Genomic DNA, 24573 nt, shown 5'->3' with positions numbered 1-24573 from the left:
TTCCTCTGAAAAAATCTAGAAAAATAAACGCATGAAATTCAATTTTAATCTTTTTAGGGATATCATTTCAAATGTTTATTTGTGCCAATTTAAAAGAAATTTATATTATATTTTAAAATTTTGGAAGTTTAAATAAAAAATGCTCATTCATTTGAGAATTAAAGATCGATTTTTTGTGCATGATGTTTCAATTAGTAAGTCGTCAAATAGGTAATATCCTAGAGATATTTATTTCTTTTCATTATTACATTCAAGAATGCAGTATACAAAGCAACTCCTCACTGAACAAGAAAATATCATTTTTAATGGTACTCCCTCCGGTGACCATTATACCTTTTTATTTTGATCCAAAATAAGTGTTCATTTACATAATCAAGAATGAATTAATTTTAATTTTTCAAAATTTGCCCTTATTTACATATTCCAATATGTCAAGGTAATAATTAATTAAGGTTAATTTAGTGAATATATCTTTTTTCTCTAGGAGTTCGTATTTTCTTAATGGGTGTGCAAAAGATAAAATGGTCACATATTGTGGACCGGAGTAAGTATTTACTAGTCAAACAAGAATTCAAACAAAGAGAAAATCTCATCACCAGCTTTGCATTTATTGGTATACAACTTTTTAAGTTGAAGCAAGAACAAAAAATAATCTTATTGTGTAGTCCTAACAAAAAATGGAAGAGTCTTATCTGAATTCCAAATGGTTAGTACTATCATACTTCCATTGCTCAATTCTTGTTATGTCTATGGCTGTCTCAGGCTTGGATTTTAAAGCTGATCAACAAGTTTTGTTAGACTTCAAAGTTAGAATAACAAATGATCCATTCCAAGTAATGGCTTCTTGGAATAACTCTCTCCATTACTGCAATTGGACAGGCATAACATGCAACCCCTCCATTGAAAGAGTCATGATTCTTGACTTGAGATCACAAAAACTCGTTGGCTCTATACCGTCTTCTATTGGGAATCTCACGTTCCTCACATCGATAAATCTTAGAAATAATAGCTTCTATGGTGAAATCCCAATGGAAATTGGCAACCTCCTTCAGCTGCAACATCTCAATCTCACTTGGAATTCTTTCACTGGAACCATTCCTTCTAATCTGACTTACTGTAAACAACTTAGATCACTTGCTCTAGAATATAATAGGCTTGTTGGTAAAATACCTGATCAACTCAATTCACTTTCAAAGTTGAATTATTTAGGATTTGGAAGCAACAATCTTACTGGAAGTATCCCATCTTGGATTGGAAACTTTTCGTCGCTTCGTGGTCTTTCCCTTGCCATTAACAATCTTCAAGGACCAATACCTCAAGATATTGGCCGTTTGTCAAACTTGCAAATCTTCCAAGTTTATGGAAATCAGTTGAATGGTACAATTCCTCAATCTGTTCTCAATATCTCCTCTGTTTACTATTTCTCTGTTACTCAAAACTTGTTGTATGGAGAGCTTCCATCAGATATAGGCCTAACTCTTCCAAATCTTGAGGTGTTTGCTGCTGCTGTGAACAACTTCACAGGATCGATTCCCGTTTCATTGTCAAATGCTTCAAAACTTAGTGTTATTGAATTGTCTCAAAATAAGCTCACTGGAAATGTTCCTACAAGTTTAGGACAATTGCAGTGGTTGTACAGGATCAACTTTGAGATCAATAGTCTTGGGAGCAACAGGAATGAGGATTTGAGGTTTCTTGATTTCTTAGTTAACTGTACAAGTCTTCAAGTTTTAAGCTTTGACGACAATTTCTTGGGCGGAGAACTGCTTAAAACCATCGGTAACCTTTCCACGAGACTTGAAATATTTGGTCTTGGTTATAATAGGATAGTTGGTTCTGTTCATGCTGAACTAGGAAACCTTGTCAATTTGACACGTTTATCGCTTGATAATAACAACTTCAGAGGCAGTGTTCCTGAGTCTTTAGGTAAGCTTCGACGCCTACAAGGACTGGAGTTGAATGGAAACAAGTTTTCAGGAATGATTCCGTCTTCTTTTGGTAACTTGACATTTCTAACAACCTTACACATTGAGGATAATGAACTAGAAGGGAACATACCTCCGGAGCTCGGACAGTGTACCAGTTTATCAGTACTAAACCTTACTGGAAATAATCTTGTTGGTTCCATACCAAAGGAGCTTGCAGGTCTTCTTTCACTTTCAATTTCTTTGGCCTTAGCGAACAATTCTTTGACCGGTTCCTTGCCAGCTGAAATGGGAAAGTTGATAAATCTCAAGGAAATGGATATTTCACATAACAAATTATCAGGTGAAATTCCAAGCACACTCAGCAGCTGTGTCAGTTTAGACCGCTTCATCGCGAATAATAACCTGTTTCGAGGAAGAATTCCTGAATCCTTGAAAGGATTAAGAGGTTTAGAAGAAATTGATTTGTCACACAACAACATCTCAGGAGGAATACCAGAGTTTCTTGGGAAACTTCCATATCTTAGGAAGCTTGATCTTTCATTCAATGAACTTGAAGGCAAAGTACCAAACGAAGGGATCTTTGCGAATGAAAGTGCAGTTTCAATTTCAGGGAATCATAAACTATGTGGAGGTCCTCCAAACTACAATTTTCCTGCATGCCCTAGACAAAAAGATCCAGCATCAAAGAAACACATTCATTCAAGGACAAAAGTAGCGATTATTATTTCAGTTATATTTTTATTTCTACTTTTGTGTTCTTTTGCTGCTTGCTATATAATAATTAGGAACTCGAAAAAGGGAGATCTCAGTGCACGGTTCTCAAGAGAAAGGCAATCTGAACATTTTGATGATGACGAACCAACTTTAGCTAATGATCCATTTTTGGCAGCAAAAATAACTTACCAAGATATATTTAAGTCAACCAATGGATTTTCCGAGGATAATCTGGTTGGTACTGGAAGTTTTGGTTCTGTATACAAAGGACAGTTTCAAGTTTTTGATAAAGTTATGGCAGTGAAAGTATTGAACCTACAACAAAGAGGTGCTTTGAAAAGCTTTTTGGATGAATGTAGAGCTCTGAAAAGTATAAGGCATCGTAATCTCCTTAAGATCGTAGCTGCTTGTTCAAGCATCGATTACAAAGGTAATGACTTCAAATGCATAGTATTTGAATTCATGGCGAATGGAAGCCTAGATGATTGGTTGCACTCAAAAAGTGATGAGCAATACCTCAACATTATCCAAAGGCTAAACATAGCAATAGATGTTGCTTCAGCACTTGATTATCTCCACAACAATTGCCAAGTACCAATTGTTCACTGTGATTTAAAACCGAGCAACATTCTACTTGATGAAGAGATGACTGCCCATGTTGGTGATTTTGGATTGGCAAAATTCCTCCTCAAGTCAAATGAATCGTGGAATAAACAGACTTCTATTGCACTAAAGGGTTCTATAGGTTATATCCCACCAGGTATGTCACTAATCCATTTTGCATAATGGCTATTTCCCTTAATTCAGAGGCGGATCCAGGATTTAAGTTCTATGGATTCAACCTTTTAGATTCTTAACGTTGAACCTTTACACGTTATATTTTTAAAGTTATGGGTACATATTTACTATTTATTATAATTTTAGTAGATTTTTACACAATTTCATACCCCGTGTCGAAAATACTGGGTTCAGATGAACCTGGTACCTTCAGGTTGCATCCACCCCTGTCCCTTATCAGGTGTCCTAACATGTAAAATGAAATGCTTGTGTACCTCAACCTTATATATGTCTTTCCGATGCTCACAGTATTTAATGAAAAAATAAAAAAGTAAAAACTCTCAATGTCCCAACATGTCATTATCTTGCAGAATATGGATCAGGTGTAAACTTGTCCACTCTTGGAGATGTTTATAGCTATGGTATCATGTTGCTAGAGTTGTTCACTGGTAGAAGGCCGACCGATGTAATATTCAAAGATGGCCTGAATATTCACCAATATGTCAAAACCACTTTGCCTGGACATGTTATGGAGATTGCTGATCCAGCATTGCTTTTAGCATATGAAGAAAACAGCAAAAATGAGGACAATGCGAGTGATTTGAAAGAAAAGGCAATACTTCAAGATGATGAGCACATATCCCAGCTAAATGCCAGCACTATGATAGAAGGATGCTTGGTTTCAATCTTGCAAATTGGACTTTTATGTTCTAGCTCATCGCCAAGAGATCGGATGCCAATAAGAATAGCTTTGGACAAGATTCATACAATCAAGAATTTATATCTACAGTCTAAGAGGAGAAATAACAGTACTAAATAGATCAGATGGTAAGTAAGCTAACCAAGGTATTATCTTCAGAATTGTATTGATGGAGGCTAGTATGCACAGAACTACATGTAATAACTCCAGGGAACAATTTTATACAGCACACCCCTAAAACAGTATGTTAAAGTTTGTGAAACCTATAATATGGCACAGAATGCCCCAAGAGGTTTTCAACTCCATAATACTCGTAAAATCAGTTGAATATACATTGCAACAGAGAAGAATTGAAATTGCAATACTTTAGTTTCTCCTAGCCAAGTCTTTATGTTATTCAAAATAGGTTATATTTTCAGCAAAGTTAAATGCTGGATAAAAAGGTGACCGATATGAAATGGAAAACTCAAGCCATCATCATAGATCATCTCGAGCTAACATCATGTGGCTTTACTGGAATGCAGAAACCGCATTAGGAAGTCAGTGAGATCTGTAATTGAATCTTCGATTCAGTTCAATGAGTGAGAATACATTTACTTCTTTTTCCAATCTAGGCATCATGCATTACCAATTCCATTTGTTTAACCTCGGCTAAACTAACTAGCATTAGGCCAAATAAGACCTTGAGGCCATTGTATATCCAAGTCTTATCAGAATGTCATCCAAGGGAAGTTTGCAATGCCACACTCTCCATGAGAAACAAATGATTTGAACTAACGAGTAAAATGTGTTAGAAAAATAGTGGATATGATATCTCAAAAGGAAGTGTCCAAATTCATATTTTCTGAAAGTGTCTAGATTCATTTTATTGGACATTTTTGAAGAATGATCAAGTACATTTTCCATAATATTTACAACAAAATGTTCAATCTGCAAAGGTAATAGCTCATATGAGAGCAAGCAAAACAGCTCCGCTAATCACCTGGCCTCGAGTTCTTCACCAGAAATATCAAGGTAGACGAAATGATGTAAAATTTTGCCAGTTACTAGTAACAGAACGACTGGAAGAGCCTTCAAATCTCAAGCTCCTGAAACCAAGGAAAGATTACGATCAACAAGAAGAAAAAAGGGATAAATTTCAGAATAAGAGAAATACAACAGAAATCCATCAATGAGGTTGTCCTAAGAATTTCTCAAATATCTAGCAGCGAAACTGTTTGTTACTACGCATAAGCTAAATGACTCATGCTTAGCAGACTTTAGAGTGTGCTTTTATGGATATGCTAAACCAGTAGACATTACTCAACTTAGTTTGAAAGGAGACTATATTAGGCAAGATTTAACTTCTAAATGTTGTTTTTGAGCATCTTGATACTTTCTTTAGAAAACAATCAACTCTCAGTTTTGACAAATCACAGTTGAAAACAAAGTTAGTAGAACAAATTTACCCGCTGGTTGAGCTTTGAATTGCATGAGAAGCGAGGAGAATGTCTCTAATTAGTTGCAGTTCCTTGACAACATCCCCAATATCCATCCTTTCTCTTGGAGATTCAACTGAACATTCAACTCCAATCTTTATTATTGAGATCAAGCATTCCCGTGCTTGTTTCACGCTAGAATCATCTGGATCGATAATGCCTTCCTCTTCGTCTTGTCCTTCTCTACTGCTTCTGCTAGGTAGAAGCTTAGGGTCAACTATTTGATCATTTATTTCAGGTAACGCCATCTTAGCAAAATTATGAAGAGTCAGTCCATCTTTGAACATGTTGTTGGTAGGTCTCTTTCCAGTAAACATCTCTAGCAAGAGGATCCCGTAGCTGTAAACATCACCAAATGGAGAAGCCTTACCTCCCATGCTGTACTCTGCTCACATAAGAAAAGAGAAAAAGGAATAATTACATTTTCGGGCAGCCCTAAAAAATAATAGCCGGCGAAAGTATATGTTTGTATATTAAGTATAAATATACATATAGTGTACAAAAATTTATATATTGTGTACGAAATCAGTGTATATCTTTTGTATCTTTGGGTTAGCGCGCATAATTAATTTCGGCAGATGGGCCAAAAATGAAAAAAGATCCAAGAAAAAAGGGAAAGGAAAAAATGAAGCACCTTTGCAGAAGCACTTAAAATTTGTAAAAGTCAATCTTAAAACTCTCTCTCATATCTCAAGAAGATCAAGTATATATACTACTTTGAGAATGAATTTTTTCTTTTTGGAGAATGTCAAGTATATATACTACTTTGATACACCGTTTAACAGGAATCAGAATAAAAAATATATTTCACAAGAATCATTATAAAGATCTATATCAACTGTGAAGAATCTTGAAACCGTGTGTAATGGAATCAGCAGGAACCTATCTAATTGGTTAAACAATGTTACCTGGTGCAGCATATCCAATTGTCCCCCACATTCCAATTGAACTACTCTGATTAGGATGATATTTGCTCATGGCTTCTGAGAAGAACTTTGCCAATCCAAAATCAGCTACATGTGCAGTCATGTCATTGTCGAGAAGGATGTTGTCCGGTTTCAGATCACAGTGCACGATTGGCTTGTGGCAATGGTGATGAAGATATTCCAGTGCACAAGCAACATCAATAGCAATGTTTAGTCTTTCGACTAGACCTAGGATCCTCACCTCATTATTTGAGGCATCGGCTTCTGGAGTAGGATGCAGCCAACTCTCCAAGCTCCCATTGGGCATGTAGTCATACACCAAAGCTTTAAACGGATTACCTTCAAAATCACAAGTTGAACAGGCAGAATAAATCTTTACAAGATTTCGATGCCTAATGTGTCTCAGGGCCTCACACTCAGACATGAAGCTCTTAAAAGCCCCTTGTTGGTCAATGTTAATCACTTTCACCGCAACCAATCTTTCACCTGGATCAAGTACCCCTTTGTAAACAGAACTAAAGCTACCATTCCCAATCAAATTAGCAGAAGAGAATCCATTTGTTGCTCTAAATAAGCTCTCATAAGTAACTTTCAAAGGAAACCCCCTTGTAGGTGAAGATATTAAAGACGACTCTTTCCTTGCCTTTCTTAACCGAAAGATTATGACTAAAGACATTATCAAGACCAGTGCTAGAAGTCCAGAAAGTAGAGGGATCATTAACTTAATGCTGTTGGATTTATCTCTTCCCTTAGGTTCAGTGTTTGGACATGTTGGGAACTTCAATTCTGGTATACCTCCGCAAAGGTTCTTATTCCCAGATATGGAGATTGCAGTTGCATTACTGAAAACCCCTTCGGTTGGCAACTGACCCTCGAACTGGTTGAAAGACAAATTCAAGTTTTTTAGAGAAATCTGCTGCAGAAATCTTGGAATTTGGCCGGAGAAATTGTTGCGAGAAAGATCCAACTTCTCAAGACCTCTCAAAGAACTAAGAGATGAAGGAATTGTACCTTCAAAAAAGTTGCCAGCTAAAATAAGGCTCTCTAAAGTTACACACTTACCTATGCTACTAGGAATTTTCCCCGACAACATGTTATTAGAAACATCCAATTTCCCAAGATTGTTTAGAGCTCCAATTTCCATTGGCAAAGGACCAGACAATTGATTGTCAGAAAGATTAAGAGAAACTGTTAAGGACGACAAACTCATAACTCCATTTGGTATGTTACCACTTAGATGATTCTGAGAAAGGTCTAAATCTTGCAAGTATTGAAAGTTGCCAAAACTAAGGGGAATGTTACCAGTTAACTCATTCTTTTCAAGATGAAGTGAATATAATCTAGTCATGTTAGATATAGAAGATGGAATACTTCCCGAAAGCTTGTTTTCAGATAAATCAACTAACTGCAGCATACGAAGATCGCCAACAACTTCAGGAATGCTACCAGAAAAATTATTCTTTTGCAATTGCAATTCAGTCAAGTTAACAAGATTTCCTATTCCTGAATGAATACTTCCAAATAGTTGATTACCTCCCAATCTTAGTGACAGAAGATTTGTCGATAAATTTGCAATAGAATCAGGTAGCACGCCTCCAAATTTGCAATCACTCAAATCCAGTACTTTCAAGTTTCTGCATCCACTCAAAGAATTGAAAAAACTCAAGTCATCAACTTCTCCATTTCCAATGGAATTTGATGCAAGAATCAGCCACCAAAGATTCGATAATCCCCAAAAATCAATCGACACTTTGCCACTGAAATTGCTACCATTTGCATCAAATTCAACAAGATTTGAAGCATTAGATAATGATTTAGGAAGGTGACCAGTAAACCAATTATGACCAATATTCAGAACTTTTAAATTGGGAAGACTAAAACCCAAGTCTAGTGGCAAAGTTCCATATAACTGATTATATGGAACTGTGAATATTTCAAGAGATGAGAGATTGAAAATAGAAGCAGGCACCACACCAGATAACTTGTTTATACCCAAACCAAGAAAATTCAAAGTCTTCAATTGGCCAAGAGAACTAGGAATAGTTCCATCTAAATTGTTAGCTGCTAAAGAAAGGGATTTGATTGAGGAAAGATTACCAAAGGTTTCTGGGATTGATCCACTGAGGTTGTTGTAATGAACTTGGAATCTTTCAAGCTTTTGCAATGAACCAAGCTGAAATGGAATGTTTCCAAACAATTGGTTCCAACCAAAACGAAGTATAACAAGATTCGAACAACGAGAAAGATTCATCGGTATCTCTCCAGAAAATGAGTTATTAGTCAAATTAAGATGTTGAAGCCTGAACAAACCTCCAACTTGTGGTGGGATTTTTCCATGGAAATTGTTGAGCTCAAGATTAAGACCAGTGAGAAAAGTAAGATTTCCTATGTAAGGTGACAATGTACCTACTAAGTCAAGTGATGTCAAGTTCAGTTTAGTGACTCTTTTGTGAAGATGGCCACAAGTGATACCTGTCCAGCTACAGAAATGGACTGAATCATTCCATGTGGTGAAAATACCATAAGGGTCTTTAGTTATCTCTGCTTTAATGGCAAGTAAGGCTTGAAAATCAGTTTCATTACCACTGTGTAATTTAAAGGCAAAGGTGAACATGCATGGTAAGAGAGTTAGATAGAAAACATAAGAACAGAATGGCATTGGAATCTTGAATTGGAGAGAAGACACCATAGTTTCTAGCAGAAAAACCAGTTATACAGACAATGCACTCAAGAATGAGGTAGCTAGCTTGTTTTTATTCTGTGCTTTTTTGGAGGGAATAGTCATGTGAAAGTTCCTTTTCTTTTCTTTTTATCCCCTTTCCTTAGTTATTTACTTAGCATTAATTATAAATATCTTTTCTTTTTCATTCTTGGACTAAGAACAGAGAAAAGTAGGGTAGCACGGTGCACTAAGCTTCTGCGATGCGCCGGGTACGGAAAGGGCCGTTCCACAAGGATCTATTGCACGTAGTTTTACCATGCATTCCTGCAAGAGGATGTTTCCAAAGCTCAAACCTGTGATTTCCTACTCACATGGCAACAACTTTACCCGGTATGCCAAGGCTCCCATTCTAATCCTTTCTACATCAGTATTAATATGAATTCTTGATGAGCCATGATGCATTGGAAGTTTACATACATTTGACCAGACAGCAAGTCAATGAAATTGGTCCTTTTTTCCTAATTTGAGTGCAACAATTTCTGACCATTCTAAACTCTGTTAAACTCTGTCCTCTCAAGTTATTGGTCAAAGTATTCTATTAAATGGCATAAAAAGAGAACACATTGCACCATTTTTGAGATTGTAGAGACAAGAGAAGTTGCATTTTTTCTTTTCCTAGTATTCTGCTTTCTCCTCTAGACATGAACTTATTTCCATAATAGTGTACCCCTATTTGACCTGAAAAGCAAGCAACTTTGAAGTTAAAGGCCTCTAGAAAGGTCAAGCCTATTAGAGGTATGCTAGTAGGAGTGTCAAATTGGCGGGTTGAGCTAATTTTGGGCGGGTCAAAATGGACTAAGTCAAAAAATTGGCGGATCATTGACCTGCCAAAAAGTTACTTGGACTGGGTCAAGATAGGCTACAATTTGAGTCATAGTTCAACCCGCCAACTATTACCAAGCTTTAATTAAAGAATTTTGGCATGGTGTGACATCATACCCACATAATTAGCAGAATAAAACCATACTTATAGATATTAGCATCACGTAGCCAATAAATATATATTACAATAATAATATATATATCAAAATGTATATCACAACTTTATTTTCCTTCTTTGTATATCAAAATATATATTAAAGTTTTATTTTCCTTCTTTGTATATCTAAAATATAAAATTATAAATATAGTTATTTAAAATTTATTGTTGTCTCTATATCAATGTATATCACAATAAAAATAATTGTATTTTTTGTATATCCAAGTGTATAATATATCAAATATTGTGTATACCAAAATGTATATCACAAGTTTATTTTCCTATTTTGTGTATATCAAAAATTTATTTTCCTTCTTTGTATATCAAAGATTTAATTTTTTTTTCTTTGTGTGTCTCAATATATAACACATAAGTTATTGTGGATATACACAAATATATGCTAGAAATACATTGATAAGATGAGAATTACAACTGTTTCACCAAAAAGTGTAACTTTCGGTTAAACTATTAAACTTAAGTAATAATGGGTTAAATCTAGTTGAAGATAATAACTCTAGATGCAAATCTTGAAAACGTGTGAGAGATGGGGACAGATCCCATAAAGGGTTGATAAACAATTAGTACAAAATATTCTTAAAGTGTGAGTAATAATGGAGGTGTAGCTAGCAATAAATAACAATAAATGGCATTTAAGTAAATAGGAAGAATGATTCATCCAATAATAAATGGATTGGACGAATGTTTCTCCTGACAATGATGAATGACATATAGATCCGAGATTTGCTTGAACAATCATCGGATCTGGTGGAAAGGTGTGAATAATATGAGCAAGAATCTTGATAAAAGGGATTCTTTGTATTTTTACAAGAGAGAGCGAATCTTCTTCTGAAAAATGTTCTTATCAAATGAATATTACCTGCCCCTCTTCCTTTTTTTTCCCTTATATCTTTGACACATATCCCTAGCAAAGCCTAATAGTACAAATGCATAGAATATTCACTAGAATATTTTCTCTAATATCCTATTTCGAAAACTAATCATTATTGTTCTTTACACAATGCTCGGCCTCGGTTATGGTTGACATCTCGGCCATGAATCTTGCTACTTCCTAGTCGACCTCGACTGACTCTTTCCTTAATGTCGTATTACGCTAAGTATCCTTAGGGCAGATTTTGGCCTATACAATTAATCCCTCCGCTTATTAAGGTTGACCCCAGACGGCCTTGTTGAGCAGACTATGTTTATTGTGGTTGGCAAAATTGGGCGAACAAGTCGAGTAGTGGCGTTTCAGACGAGGTGACAACTTGACCTTTCGTGAGCCGCAACCTTTGGGGTCACATCATTTCAGAATGACGTCATGACATCATGTGTCATTATGGCGTATTTTCCCGATGCTTTGCGTCGTTTCCCGTGCCTTTGTCGTTTCGATACCTGCGCTGGGTAATGATGGCCTGATGTTTGTGTTTTGCATATTTTTAATATTGAATCCTTGTGTCTTCTTTTGTATTCTTCATATTGAATCCGTGTCTTCTTTTTACTTTGTTATTGCATATCCAATCCCCTAATTCTGGTGATTCCAATTGCTTCAAACCCTTCTGTACTTCAAACATCTTTTTTCAAAAATATGGTTAACGTACCCTCTGGTTCCGGCATGGCAACTGACCCTATCCCTTTGGCGGTGTGTTTGCCTCCTCATGACGATAGTGTTTCTGTTGCCATTGAAGACAAGAATTTTCCTACAGTGGAGGAAATAATTCCTCGCAGTGAAAAAGTTAGGTCTGACTTTTTGAAGATGCCTGAGGATGACCCTGAGGTCTCAGAATCAGCGATGAAAGAGGTTGATCTTGCTAAGCTTAGGGCAAAGTTCACAATTCCTGCCCATATCAATCTAATCCCAGCCTTCTGTTACTCGTACCTGATTCTTTTTCTTCTATTCGAGTTTGTATGCTTTTTTATTTTGTTGCTTGGTTGCCTTAGTCATAATAAGTTTGTTCAAGTAGGTTGAATGAGGTTGAAACAAAACCTAGGTTTGATTATGGCCGAGGGCCAATAGGTGTTGGTTCGAAAAAGGTCGAACACATTGAATGTTTATTTACGGTCGAGGGCCAGTTAGGTGTTGATTCGACCGAGGTCGAATATAACCTATATTTAGTTATGGCCTAGGGCCAAATAGGTGTTAATTCGAATGAGGTCGAACACATCGCATGTTTATTTTTGACTGAGGGCCGATTAGGTATTTATTCGAACGAGGTCGAATATAACCTATATTTAATTATGGCCGAGGGCCAAATAGGCATTAATTCAAATGAGGTCGAATGTAACCTATGCTTGGGGAGAACAAAAATAAACTTCATATATTTGTGCTTTGTTCATATACTTGGAGAAATTTTCATATTTTTTGGACGTTGGCTGGCATTTTAGTCCCAGTCCCAGTCTATCTAGTCCCTTCATTGGTCGAACTGGAAAAGTATTGAGAGGTCGAGCAATGAACTAAACGTCCAGTGCCTTCATCTGTGTGCACTTCAATCCTGAAGTATCCCAGTCATCGCCTCGTTAAAAACCTCCTCGAGAAAACCTAATTGGGACAAAACTCGAGTGAGGGAAAAAGAGTACGACTTTGGGGACATCATTCTTTAAAAGTTGAAGTACTTGAGGTGTGTAATATTCCAGTTGTTTGGTAGTCGCTTTCATTCCATTGTTTCTAGTGTGAATGACCATTTGTTTGTTATTGTCGTGATTTTGTAGGGGTCGTCCCAGTTTGTTCCTAGTTTGCCTTCTCGCGGGTCTTTGCTTGCTTATGTTTTAGCTTTAAGCATGTAGTCCCCGACTCTGAGTGGCCTGATCTTTGACTTTTTGTTATAATAGCATTCTGCTTGTTACTTTTGGGCGACCATTCTCACGTAGGCCATATCTCTTCGCTCCTCGACTTCATCGAGTTCCTGCATTCTATTGTCATCATTCTAGGGTCCGCTTTCGCGGGAGTATCTTAGGCTGGGCTCCTCGACCTCTACTGGTATTACTGCATCACACCCATAGACTAACGAGTATGGTGTTTCTCATGTGCTCGTCTTTAGCGTTGTTCGGTAGGCCTAGAGTACTTCTGGTAATATTTCCGGCCACAGTCCCTTGGCGTCTTCGAGTTTCCTCTTCATGATGTTCAGTATTGACTTGTTAGAGGATTCCGCTTGCCCGTTGCCTACGGGGTGGTAAAGCATTGAGAGTATTCTTTTGATGTGCCATTTTTCAAAAAAGTCAACGACCTTCTTTCCTGCAAATTGGGGTTCGTTGTCGTAGCTGGTTTTTTTGGGGAGACCGTAACGGCATATGATGTTTTTCCATATGAAGATGATCACTTCATGTTCGCGTATTTGGGCGAATGCTCCTACTTCCACCAATTTAGAGAAATAGTCAGTTAAAGCCAAGAGAAATCGTACGTTACCTCGTCCTGCCGGGAGAAGGCCCACGATGTCCATTCCCCATTTGATGAACGGCCAAGGGGAAGTTACTGAGTGTAGGTGTTCGCCTGCTTGGTGGATCATTGGTGCGTACTTCTGGCATTGCTCGCATTTTTTCACGAAATTTACGGCCTCTTTTTCCATGTTGGGCCAGTAATACCCTGACTGTATGAGGCATCTTACTAAAGATCGATTGCCGGAGTGAGCTCCACAATGGCCTTCGTGTACTTCTTTAAGGATGCGTCGCGTCTGATTTAGGCCTAAGCATTTCGCAAGAGGACCACCATATGTCCTTTTGTACAGGTCGTTGTGAATGATGTTATATATAGTTACTTGTATTCGCAGCTTCTTGGCCTCTTTTTTTATTGTTGGGGAGTACGTTGTCCTGCAAATATGTAATAATACGGTTGCGCCAGTCCCAAATCAGGTTTATGTTTCTTACCTCGATTTGATCTATCAACGAGTTGAGGAGGTGGACGACATTTCTTTCTCCAGTTGTAATGTTTTTGGTGGCTGCGGCTAATTTGGCGAGGTCGTCCGCCTCGATGTTCTGTGCTCGATGGATCTGGTCGAGTTGACATTCGTCGAACTCGGGTAGTAGCTTACAGATTTCGGTCTGGTACTTTTGTATCCTTTTCTCCTTGATTTGGAAAGTCCATGTGACTTGGTTGAGCATGAGTTGAGAATCGTAGTGCAATCTTAGCCGCTTCGCCCGTATTTGAGTACTAGTCTCAGTCCTACAATTACGGCCTCATACTCGACCTCGTTGTTAGTCATGTCCGAGCATCTTATGGACTTGCAAATCACTTCGCCTATTGGGACTTCGAGTACGAGTCCCATCCCAGATCCTGATGCGTTAGACGCACCATCGGTGTACAGGATCCAAAGGTCTTGTGTTTTGGGAGAAGCGTGGACGGCTTCTTTTTCGACTTCGGGCATTATTTTTGCACTGAAGTCGGCGACGAAGTCTGTGAGGACCTGTGACTTTATCACCGTTCATGGCCGATATGTAATATCGTGCTCGCTCAGTTTGATGGCCCATTTGTCCAACCTACCTGATAGCTCAGGTTTATGTAAAATGTTTCTTAAGGGGAAAGTTGTGACGACCGAGATGGGGTGGCAATGTGGCATTGGAAATACGGTCTAAGCTTTCGTGAAGCTACGACTAAGGCCAGAGCCAGTTTTTCAAGATAGAGGTATCTTGTCTCGGCATCGACTAGTGTTTTGCTAATGTAATAGATAGGAGATTGCGTACCTTTATTTTCTTGTACCAGGACTGCGCTCACAACTACTTCGGACACGGTGAGATTGACAATGAGTGGTTGTCCCTGTTCTGGTTTGAAAAGCAACAGTGGCGAGGACAAGTACACCTTTAACTCCTTCAGGGCTTGGACGCACTTAGAAGTCCATTGGAGGTCGTTCTCCTTTTTGAGTATGCCGAAGAACTTATGGAACCTATCGGAGGATCGTGTAATGAACCTCAAAAAGGCGGCGATATGGCCAGTCAACCTCTGGACCTGTTTTTTGGTGGTCAAGTGCTCTGGTATCCCTTCGATGGCCTTGATTTGGTCGGGATTGACATCGATACCTCGCTGCGACACTAGGAAACCCAAGAATTTTCCTAAGGCCACGCCGAATGCACATTTTTCGAGGTTAAGTTTCATGTTGTATTGCCTGAGTATGCCGAAGGATTCTCTCAAGTGGTCGATGTGATCTTCTTTCCTTTTGGATTTGACCAGCATGTCATCGATGTAAACTTCCATCATTTTACCGAGTTGGTCTTTGAACATCTTCGTCACCAACCTTTGGTAAGTTGCCCCCGCATTTTTCAGTCCGAAGGGCATGACCCTGTAGCAGTACGTCCCCTGGTGGGTGATGAAGATGGTCTTTTCCTGGCCCTCTTCCTCCATAAGGATCTGATTATAGCCCGAGTAGGCATCCAAGAAACTTAGCAACTCGTGCCCGGCTGTTGCATCGATGAGTTGGTCGATATTAGGTAATGGAAATGAATCCTTGGGGCAAGCTTTGTTCAGGTCGGTGAAATCTACGTACATCTTCCACTTTCTGTTCTTCTTTTTCACCATGACTACGTTGGCGACCCATTGGGGGTACTTCGACTCCCTGACATAGCCATTTTCAAATAATTTTTTCTTCGCATACTGCGTCATTAATTGCGAAGTTTAATTTATGCTTAAACTGCCTCACCGGAAGGTAGAGTGGATCAACGTTCAGTTTGTGAGTGGCGATCTCCTTTGGGATACCTGGCATATCTGCATGGCTAAAAGCAAACAAGTCCGCATTAGCAGTTAATAATTCACGAAACTTACCCGGTTCCTGAAGTTTGTAGCCGGTGTAAGGTTTCTTGTTGTGGTCGTTGCTGTTTAATTGAACGGGGTCGAGGTCCTCTATGGTCGATCCTGCGGCCTCGACCATATCGAGGTATCTGATGACGTCCTCATTGTCATCGCATGCCAACCTCGACCCTGTTGATTGCTATGCCTCTTTTTCTTTATCCTTTGTTTGTTGGGTGGCAGTACAGCCTAGGGCAACTCTTATCTAGCTGAAATGTGCTGAAGTCCAACACATACTAAATATTCCCCACGGAGTTGGGAATTTGATGACTTGTTACAAGATGGAGGGGATGGCTCCCATGGTGCGTATCCATGGTCGCCCTATTATGGCGTTGTATGTTGTGTCCTGGTCCATGATGTGGAATATGGCCTCCAGAGTGAAGCCACCCGCTAGGACGGGGAGTGTGATATCGCTGGATGTTCGCTCAACTGCATTGTTAAAGCCGGTTAGTGTGATGCAGTGTGGCATTATTTTCTCCTCGAGTTTTATTTGTGTGAGTACTCGAGGATGGATAATACACCCGTCACTCCCGTCGTCTACCATAATCCGTCTTACGTCGGTATCTAAAATTTGTAAAGTGATAACGAGAGCATCATAGTGAGGGAAAGTCAAACCGTTGGTATCTGACTTATCGAAGATGATACTTTCTTCGAGTTCATCATATCATTTGTGGGTGATCGACCGTTTGAGTTTGTGAGTTGTGGTGAACTTCACACTGTTGATGGAAGCGTCATCCCTACCACCGATAGTCATGTGGATGGTGCGGACTGGCGAGGGCAGTTTCGATGGCCCTTGATGTTGTTCACGGCCCCTGGAAAAATTGGTCCTTCCCCGATCGCTCAGTAATTCTTTGAGGTGTCCCTATCGCAGTATGTTTATGATATCCTATCTTAGGGCGGTGCAATCTTCGGTTTTGTGTCCTCGCTCTTGATGAAACTCGTAGAGGGAATCTGATTTTCTGGTATTCGGGTCTGATCTCATCTTTTGTGGCCACTTCACCTTTGGTCTGAGCTTCTCCAAGGCGTAGACTATCTCTATAGGTGACACGCAAAAAATTATGAGCAGATAGTAAAAGGGGCATACCTCTCTCATTTTGGTGAGTCCCTGCTCTTGATCGGGGCGGGCCTTCTTCATGGCGGGATGAGGACTTAGCGGTGGTTCTGACATATGGGAGATGTCGTTCACGGTTTGGTCATGAGGCCGCGGGATTTCTTCTGATATAATTTCTTCGATCTTTTTTGGATTCGGCTTGTACCAAGGTTAATCGATGAGTCGGACCATTGAGGTCGTCCTCATCTGCTCGGACCTCGGCACAATATGCGTTGTGTATTTCATCCCAAGTAGTTGGGGGTACTTCATAAGCCGACTTAATAATTTTCTTGTTTCCCTTGAACCATTTCTGCTCAGTTGGTTTGGAAATGTTTCTACCGACATTCCTTCTGATTCATTTAGCAAGGTCATCCTTACTCGGTTAAAACGGGTGAGGGAATCCCTCAGCCCCTCTCCAGGAGACTGTTTAATAGCAAAGATGTTATTTACTCTAGCCTCGGCCTTCTTGGCCTCGGCATGGGCCGTTACGAACTTATCGGCTATTTCCTCAAAGGTTTCGATGGAACGTGTCGGCAGTTGCGAATACCAGATTAATGTGCCTCCCGTGAGGGTTTCGCCGAATATTTTTAGTAGAATGGATGATACTTGTTCCTTGGCGAGGTCACTGCCTTTCACGGCTATGACGTAGTGGGTCACATGATCTTCGGGGTCGGTTGTGCCGTCGTATATTTTTAGATAGGGCGGCATCTTAAAGGTCTTTGGTATGGCATGTGGGGCAGCACTATCACTGTACGGCTGCTCGACAAACCGACTGGCACCTTTCTTCGACAATAGATTAGGGGCACCTGCCCGGTATTTTGTCGACTCTTTCTTGGTGTTCTCTCATTTGGTCCCGAAGTGCCTTGTTCTCGTTTTCCATTTCCTCCATCCTTTTCAGAATGGCCATGAGAGCATCATCACCTGCATTATTAACAACACTGTGAGTAATACATGTCGTTGTGGGAGGGGGGGAGGAGGTTGATCACGTTGCTCGTCCACTAGTGGCATAACACAAGTTCTCGTCTAAACTATTCGATCCCCACAGACGGCGCCAAATTATTTGACCAAAAAGTGTAACTTTCGGCTAAACTATTAAATTTATGTAATAATGGGTTAAATCTAGTTGAAGATAATAACTCTAGATGCAAATCTTGAAAATGTGTGGGAGATGGGGACAGATCCCATAAAGGGTTGATAACAATCAGTACAAAATATTCTTAAAGTGTGAGTAATAATGGAGGTGTAACTAGCAATAAATAACAATAAATGACATTTAAGTAAATAGGAGGAATAATTCACTCAATAATGAATGGATTGGACGAATGTTTCTTCTCACAATGATGAATGAAAGATAGATCCGAGATTGTTTTGAACAATTCTCGGATCTGGTGGAAAGGTGTGGAATAATATGAGCAAGAATCTTGATAAAACGGTAATCTTTGTATTTTTACAAGAAAGAGAGAGAATCTTCTTCTGAAAAATGCTCTTATCAAATGATTATTACCTGCCCTTCTTCCTTTTCTTTTTTCCTTATATCTTTGACACATATCCCTAGCAAACCCTAATAGTGCAAATGTAGAGAATAGTACAAATGTAGAATATTCTCTTTAATATCCTATTTCGAAAACTAGTCGTTACTGTTCTTTACACAATGCTCGACCTCGGTCATGGTTGACATCTCGGCCATGAATCTTGCTGCTTCCTGGTCGACTTCGACCAACTCTTTCCTTAATGTTATATTACACTAAGTATCCTTAGGGCAGATTTTGGCTTATACAAGAACTATATTTTTAATTTAAAAAAAGAGAAAAAAAAAAGAAAGAAAAAAGAACGTGGATGAATCCACCTTTCAAAAACACCAAGAATTAGCCGTGTGACTAATAACACAAGAAAACATCTATTTTCATATTAGTTGGAGGACCTTTCTATTTGTTTAATTTGGGTTGTACCGGAGGCACGAGAAATTAAATGGGTTCACATTAGGATTGTGTCTATTATGGCAATGTCAATCGGTTCCTCATCCGCAAAAGCGTTTGCTCTCCACTTCTCCTTCATCTCCATGAACCTGTAATATTTCTGAATTATTTATAGTTGGGGTTGGGGGGAGGAGGGGGGCACAAAAAGAGGTAGAGAGGGGTTATAGAGGGGGAGAATAAATAGGGAAGTAAGTTTTTTGGGAATTGGCTATACAATGCCAATTTTTTGGGGCTACCTTTGCTAAACATAACCTAAGGTTAAAAGTTTCCAATTCTTATTATATGTTGTCACTCGGTGTCAATTTTTCTTAATTATTATGTGTGTTATTTTCTTATAAATTATTTAATTATCAAATAAGATTTTTTTTTCCTTTCTTATGATCATATATAACATATCAAACAAAAATTAATTATTTTAAAAATATTTTAGCAAAATTAGACATGGATCAATTTGGACTAAAAATCAACCAACTTTAGATGGACTGAGATGGGTTGAGTCAAGATGGGTTAAGTTCAATAAATGAGTGGGTCAATGATCATCCCAACTTTGGGCAGTTTAGATGAATTAAATGGGTTTGAACTCAAATTATCACCCTATATGCTAGTATATATGACTAATAGAAAGGGTAATTTGAGTAAAGATGATAGCATCAAGGACAAGGATAGAGTTTTGGAAGCTCCAAGGCCATTTACAAGATCTCAAACTAAAGAGTTGCACTCTAATGTTGCTGGACTTCAATGGCAAATAAAGAAGCTTTTAATTGTAGAGGAAGAGCTCAAGCCCAAAGTAGATGAATTATTCAAGTTTTACAATTATTTGGTGATCCAAGCTGGACTTCAATGGCAAATAAATAAGCTTTTAATTGTAGATGAAGAGCTCAAGCCCAAAGTAGATGAATTATCCAAGTTTTATAATTATTTGGTGATCCAAATTGAAGTCCAAGAGGAGGAAGATTGGGCCACCAAATCAGCCCTTGAAGTCCACCAAAGGTACTCAAAATGAGCTTAAAAGAGGTCCAAAAGGGGGTATTTCAAATGGAGCCCAATTGGAGTCCAAATCAATGGCCCAAACTAGTAGTTTTAAGGTCCAAATCTACCCCAAAGGGATTTGGCCGCCCCCCACCTAATTGTAATGACTTTTCTTACTCCTTAGCAATCACCCTACCTAATTGTAATGACTTTTTATGCCTTAGCAACCACCCTACCTAATTTTAAGGACTTTTTGTGCCTTAGTACTCCTATAAATAAGGAGTTCTTTTTATTCATTGAGACACTTCATTATTGATTAAGTATATCATACTTTGAGAGTTCTTTTGAACCTTTGTTACTTGTACTTTGAGATTTATCTTTCAACCTTTACTAGTTCATAGTTCAAGGTAGTAAGATTACTTCTCTATTGTGATATCTTTGATTTCTTTGTGGTATTCTTAGAAGGCGATTAATACTAGTTATTAATTGTTGTCTCAAGTTACTCATAAAGCGGTCAAGATCCGAATCTATTGTTTTGATTTGCTTTTAAGTAAAGGCGTTTGATTTCTTCAATAAATCAAGACGTTGTTGCTTTGATCTTGTCAAGGCTATAGAACTTGCGTTCTTGGAAGTTCTTGGAATTCTTTCCTTGAATTTTCCCATATCCTTTATTTTCTGCCCTTTAGTTCTAGTTGTTCAATTCCTTATTGTTATTGCTTCCGCATTTACTTTTCAAATTCTTACTCTAGTTTGGATTCCCGACCTTGTCGTTATCAAGTGGTATCAGAGCGGTTCTATCAAGGTTTCGTTCTTGATAATTCTGGGGATTTCTTGAATACTAAGAGCGAAAAAAAAAACAAACAAAAACAAAAATCATTTTTTAAAAAAAAAAATTGCTTGCTCTCTAGGAACTTTCTTTTGTATCTAATTTGTTTTCAAAAACTATCAAAGAAAACAAGAAGAGGGGATCCCAGATTTCAAAGATAAGACAAAAATTTAATTTTTCTTACTCTTTCTAATCTAAATATATAATCATTTCTTTTTTGTTCGTGTCTTGTTTTAACCGAACCTAATAGTTCTAGGATTTGGTTCTTCTTTCATTTGTTCCCCAAAAATCTATATTTTACTACTAAGAACTTTATACGAGTTGGGTTTAACTATAAATCTATAAAGTATTTCGTTCAAAGGTTATTTCGAGAGGAAAAAAAAGGCAAAGTGTGTGTGAGAACAATTGAGAAAAAATTCAATTTTTCTGATACAGTTTAATTATTTAAGATGTCACATACAGGTAGTGATGATGAACGAAGGGTTCTTCAAGAAGCCGAAATCAAAGCAAGAAATGATTTTACCTTGCAAGCTATGCATCAACAATTCGAAAGGTGGAATTTGCAACTCCAAGAGATGAGGGACACCATTGCTGAGCAAAATGATACAATAGCTGAACTTAGAAGGGAAAATAATGTTAGGCCCCAAGCTAGGAGAAATGTACCCCTTGCTCCCATTGTAAATCAAGAAAACCCAATAGATAATTTTAATGATATCGATTTTAATAGGGTGGGATGAGATAGGAGGGGACAAAGAGGTAGAGTAGAAGATGATAATATAAGCAGAATAAAGATGAAGATGCCATCTTTCAAGGGAACAAGGGATCCAGACTTGTACCTTGATTGGGAGAGAAAGGTTGAAGCCATATTTGGCTGTCACAACTACTCTGAGGGTAAGAAGGTTAAACTTGCTATTGTTGAGTTTTCTGACTATGCTGCTATTTGGTGGAAAAAACTTACTAGGGACAGATTGCAAGAAGGACAAGCACCAATTGTTACTTGGGCTGAGATGAAGAGGGTGATGAGAAAGAGATTCATACCATCACACTTTCAAAGAGAGCTACAACAACGCCTTCAAACATTGAAGCAAGGGTCCATGTCTGTGGATGAGTACTTGAAGGCTATGGATATGGCTATGATCCAAGCTAATTGTATGGAGGAAGAAGAGGCTACAATGGCTAGGTTTTTAAATGGTTTAAATAAGGAAATAGTTGATGTAGTAGAATTACAACAATATGTAACAATAGATGAGTTAGTTGATTTGTCTGTAAAGGTAGAAAATCAAAATAAAAGAAAGCAAGCTAGCTCATGGAAAGGTCGGTCACCATCTCCAAGAAGCCATGGTCGAATCAAGAGATGAGGAGTTCTTCTAGACCTCAAGAAGAAAAGGATAAAGGTAAATTTGAGAACAAAGAGGAAAGTAAAACCTTTAACCCTAAACCTTTTACACCTTCTAGTTCTATTCAGTGTCATAAATGTAAAGGAAGGGGACATATGATGCATGAATGTCCAAGTAGAAGAAACATCATTCTTAGAGAAGATGGAGGATATGAGAGTGAAAAAAGTGAGGGAGAGGGAGATGTGAGTAATGATGATGATATAGAACTACCTAATGATGGCATGATTGAGGTAGTTAGGAGGATTATGACTATCAATTTGGGAAGCAATAGTGAAGAACAAAGGGAGAATATATTCCATACTAGGTGTGGGATAAAGAGGAAAACTTGTTCTATGATCATTGATAGTGGTAGTTGTGCTAATGTGGTGAGTTCATACTTTGTGGAAAAATTGGGACTTGCATGCATGAAACACCCTACTCCCTATAGACTCCAATGGTTAAATGATAGTGGTGAACTAAAGGTAAACAAACAATGCATGATTTCATTCAATGTTGGTAGATATGAGGATGATATTCTTTGTGACATAGTCCCTATGCAAGCTTGTCATATCTTACTGGGTCATCCTTGGCAGTATGATAGGAATATTTTTCATGATGGAAGGAAGAATAGATATTCTCTTGAGCTTAATGGCAGAAAATTTACTCTTGCACCTTTATCTCCTTCTCGAGTGTTTGAAGATCAAAAGAGATTAAGGGAAACAATGGAAAAACCAAGGGGAGGGATAAAAAGTGAGCTTAAGGAAAAAGAAAAGAAAGGAGGCCAAGAGTTGGAAAAAAAGAGAGATGGCCGAGAGAAAGAGAGAGGGGGCAACAATTTGAGAGAAGAGATAAAAAGGGGCTTGAATGAAAAAATAGAAAGTCTTGGTGAGAGGAAAGAGACTAAGGAAATAAAAAAAAGAGCTTTTATATAAAAGCCAAAGAGTGTTTCAATGCAAGAAAAGAGGGGTTGCCCATAATACTACTTAATTACAAAGAAGTTTTGATTAATTCTGAGTTATTAACTTCTTCTTTGCCAAGTAGTATTTCTTCTCTTTTGCAGGATTTTGAAGATGTCTTTCCTGAAGATATTCCTAATGGATTGCCACCTTTACGTGGCATTGAGCATCAAATTGATTTTGTGCCTGGATCACAAATCCCAAATAGGCCTGCTTATAGGAGTAATCCAGAAGAGACAAAAGAGCTTCAAAGGCAAGTTGAGGAGCTGCTTGAGAAAGGCTTTGTGAGAGAGAGCATGAGCCCTTGCTCTATTCCCGTCCTATTGGTACCCAAAAAGGATGGAACTTGGAGGATGTGCGTGGATTGTAGAGCAATCAATAAGATAACGGTAAAGTATCGCCATCCTATTCCTCGTCTTGATGACATGTTGGATCAATTACATGGATCCAAAATCTTTTCTAAAATTGATCTAAAAAGTGATTACCATCAGATTCGAATGACTCCTGGAGATGAATGGAAAACTGCTTTTAAGACCAAATATGGGCTTTATGAGTGGTTAGTTATGCCTTTTGGCTTAACTAATGCACCTAGCACTTTCATGAGATTAATGAATCATATCTTTAAGGATTTTCATGGAAAATTTGTTGTGGTGTACTTTGATGATATCTTGATCTTTTCTAACACTTTAGAAGAGCATGTAGAACACCTAAAACAAGTTTTTGAAATTCTTAGAAAGCAACTCTTATTTGCTAATCTTAAAAAGTATACTTTTTGTGTGGATCGTGTGATTTTCTTGGGTTTTGTGGTTAGTTCTAAAGGAGTTGAGGTTGATGAAGAGAGAATTAAAGTAATAAAAGAATGGCCAAAACCTAAGAGTGTAACTGAAGTTAGGAGTTTTCATGGACTTGCTAGTTTTTATAGGAGGTTTGTGAGAGACTTTAGCACCATTGCTTCTCCTTTAACTGAAGTTATTAAAAAGGATAAGATTTTTACATGGGGAAAAGAACAAGATGATGCTTTTAACTTGTTGAAAGAAAAGTTATGTTCTGCTTTGTTATTACAATTGCCTGATTTTTCTAAATCTTTTGAAATTGAATGTGATGCTTCTGGCAAAGGAATAGGTGTTGTTTTGATGCAAGATTCTAAACCTATTGCCTACTTTAGTGAGAAGTTGAGTGGAGCCACATTGAACTATTCCACTTATGACAAAGAGCTATATGCTTTGGTAAGGGTTTTAGCCACATGGCAACATTACTTGTGGCCAAGAGAGTTTGTCATTAAAACTGACCATGAATCCTTGAAATACTTGAAGAGTCAAGGTAAGCTTAGTAGAAGGCATGCTAAGTGAGTTGAATTCATTGAAACTTTTTCTTATGTAATTTCTTACA

At 38.1% G+C, this 24573-nt stretch overlaps 2 protein-coding genes across 2 annotated transcripts; one reads left to right on the top strand and one right to left on the bottom strand.

The window, feature by feature from the left end:
* Positions 1-602: 602 nt before the first annotated feature.
* Positions 603-4498, top strand: LOC107812725 (uncharacterized). Its single transcript, XM_016637882.2, has 2 exons — positions 603-3402; positions 3791-4498. The coding sequence occupies exons 1-2, from the start codon at positions 678-680 to the stop codon at positions 4237-4239; spliced, it is 3174 nt and encodes a 1057-aa protein (XP_016493368.2). The 5' UTR covers positions 603-677; the 3' UTR covers positions 4240-4498.
* Positions 4499-4927: 429 nt separating this feature from the next.
* LOC107812718 (LRR receptor-like serine/threonine-protein kinase EFR) lies at positions 4928-9310 on the bottom strand. The gene is made up of 3 exons (XM_016637875.2): positions 6506-9310; positions 5568-5982; positions 4928-5207 (listed from the first exon to the last, which is right to left on the bottom strand). The coding sequence occupies exons 1-3, from the start codon at positions 9210-9212 to the stop codon at positions 5129-5131; spliced, it is 3201 nt and encodes a 1066-aa protein (XP_016493361.1). The 5' UTR covers positions 9213-9310; the 3' UTR covers positions 4928-5128.
* Between the last annotated feature and the right edge of the window lie 15263 nt (positions 9311-24573).

Source organism: Nicotiana tabacum, chromosome 13, assembly GCF_000715075.1.
Source record: "Nicotiana tabacum cultivar K326 chromosome 13, ASM71507v2, whole genome shotgun sequence".
Classification (NCBI taxonomy): Eukaryota; Viridiplantae; Streptophyta; class Magnoliopsida; order Solanales; family Solanaceae; genus Nicotiana; species Nicotiana tabacum.
Note: the sequence above shows the minus strand (reverse complement) of the source record. Positions and strands in the feature narration are given on the sequence as shown.

What these genes read in the sequence shown, in the direction of transcription:
- LOC107812718 (XM_016637875.2), bottom strand. Translation starts at nt 9,212, where the DNA reads ATGGTGTCTTCTCTCCAATTCAAGATTCCAATGCCATTCTGTTCTTAT. An exon ending in AATTGGATATGCTGCACCAG is followed by an intron (nt 5,983 to 6,505) that starts GTAACATTGTTT and finishes TTATGTGAGCAG; the next exon opens with AGTACAGCATGGGAGGTAAG. An exon ending in ATTCAAAGCTCAACCAGCGG is followed by an intron (nt 5,208 to 5,567) that starts GTAAATTTGTTC and finishes CCTTGGTTTCAG; the next exon opens with GAGCTTGAGATTTGAAGGCT.
- LOC107812725 (XM_016637882.2), top strand. Translation starts at nt 678, where the DNA reads ATGGAAGAGTCTTATCTGAATTCCAAATGGTTAGTACTATCATACTTC. An exon ending in TATAGGTTATATCCCACCAG is followed by an intron (nt 3,403 to 3,790) that starts GTATGTCACTAA and finishes ATTATCTTGCAG; the next exon opens with AATATGGATCAGGTGTAAAC.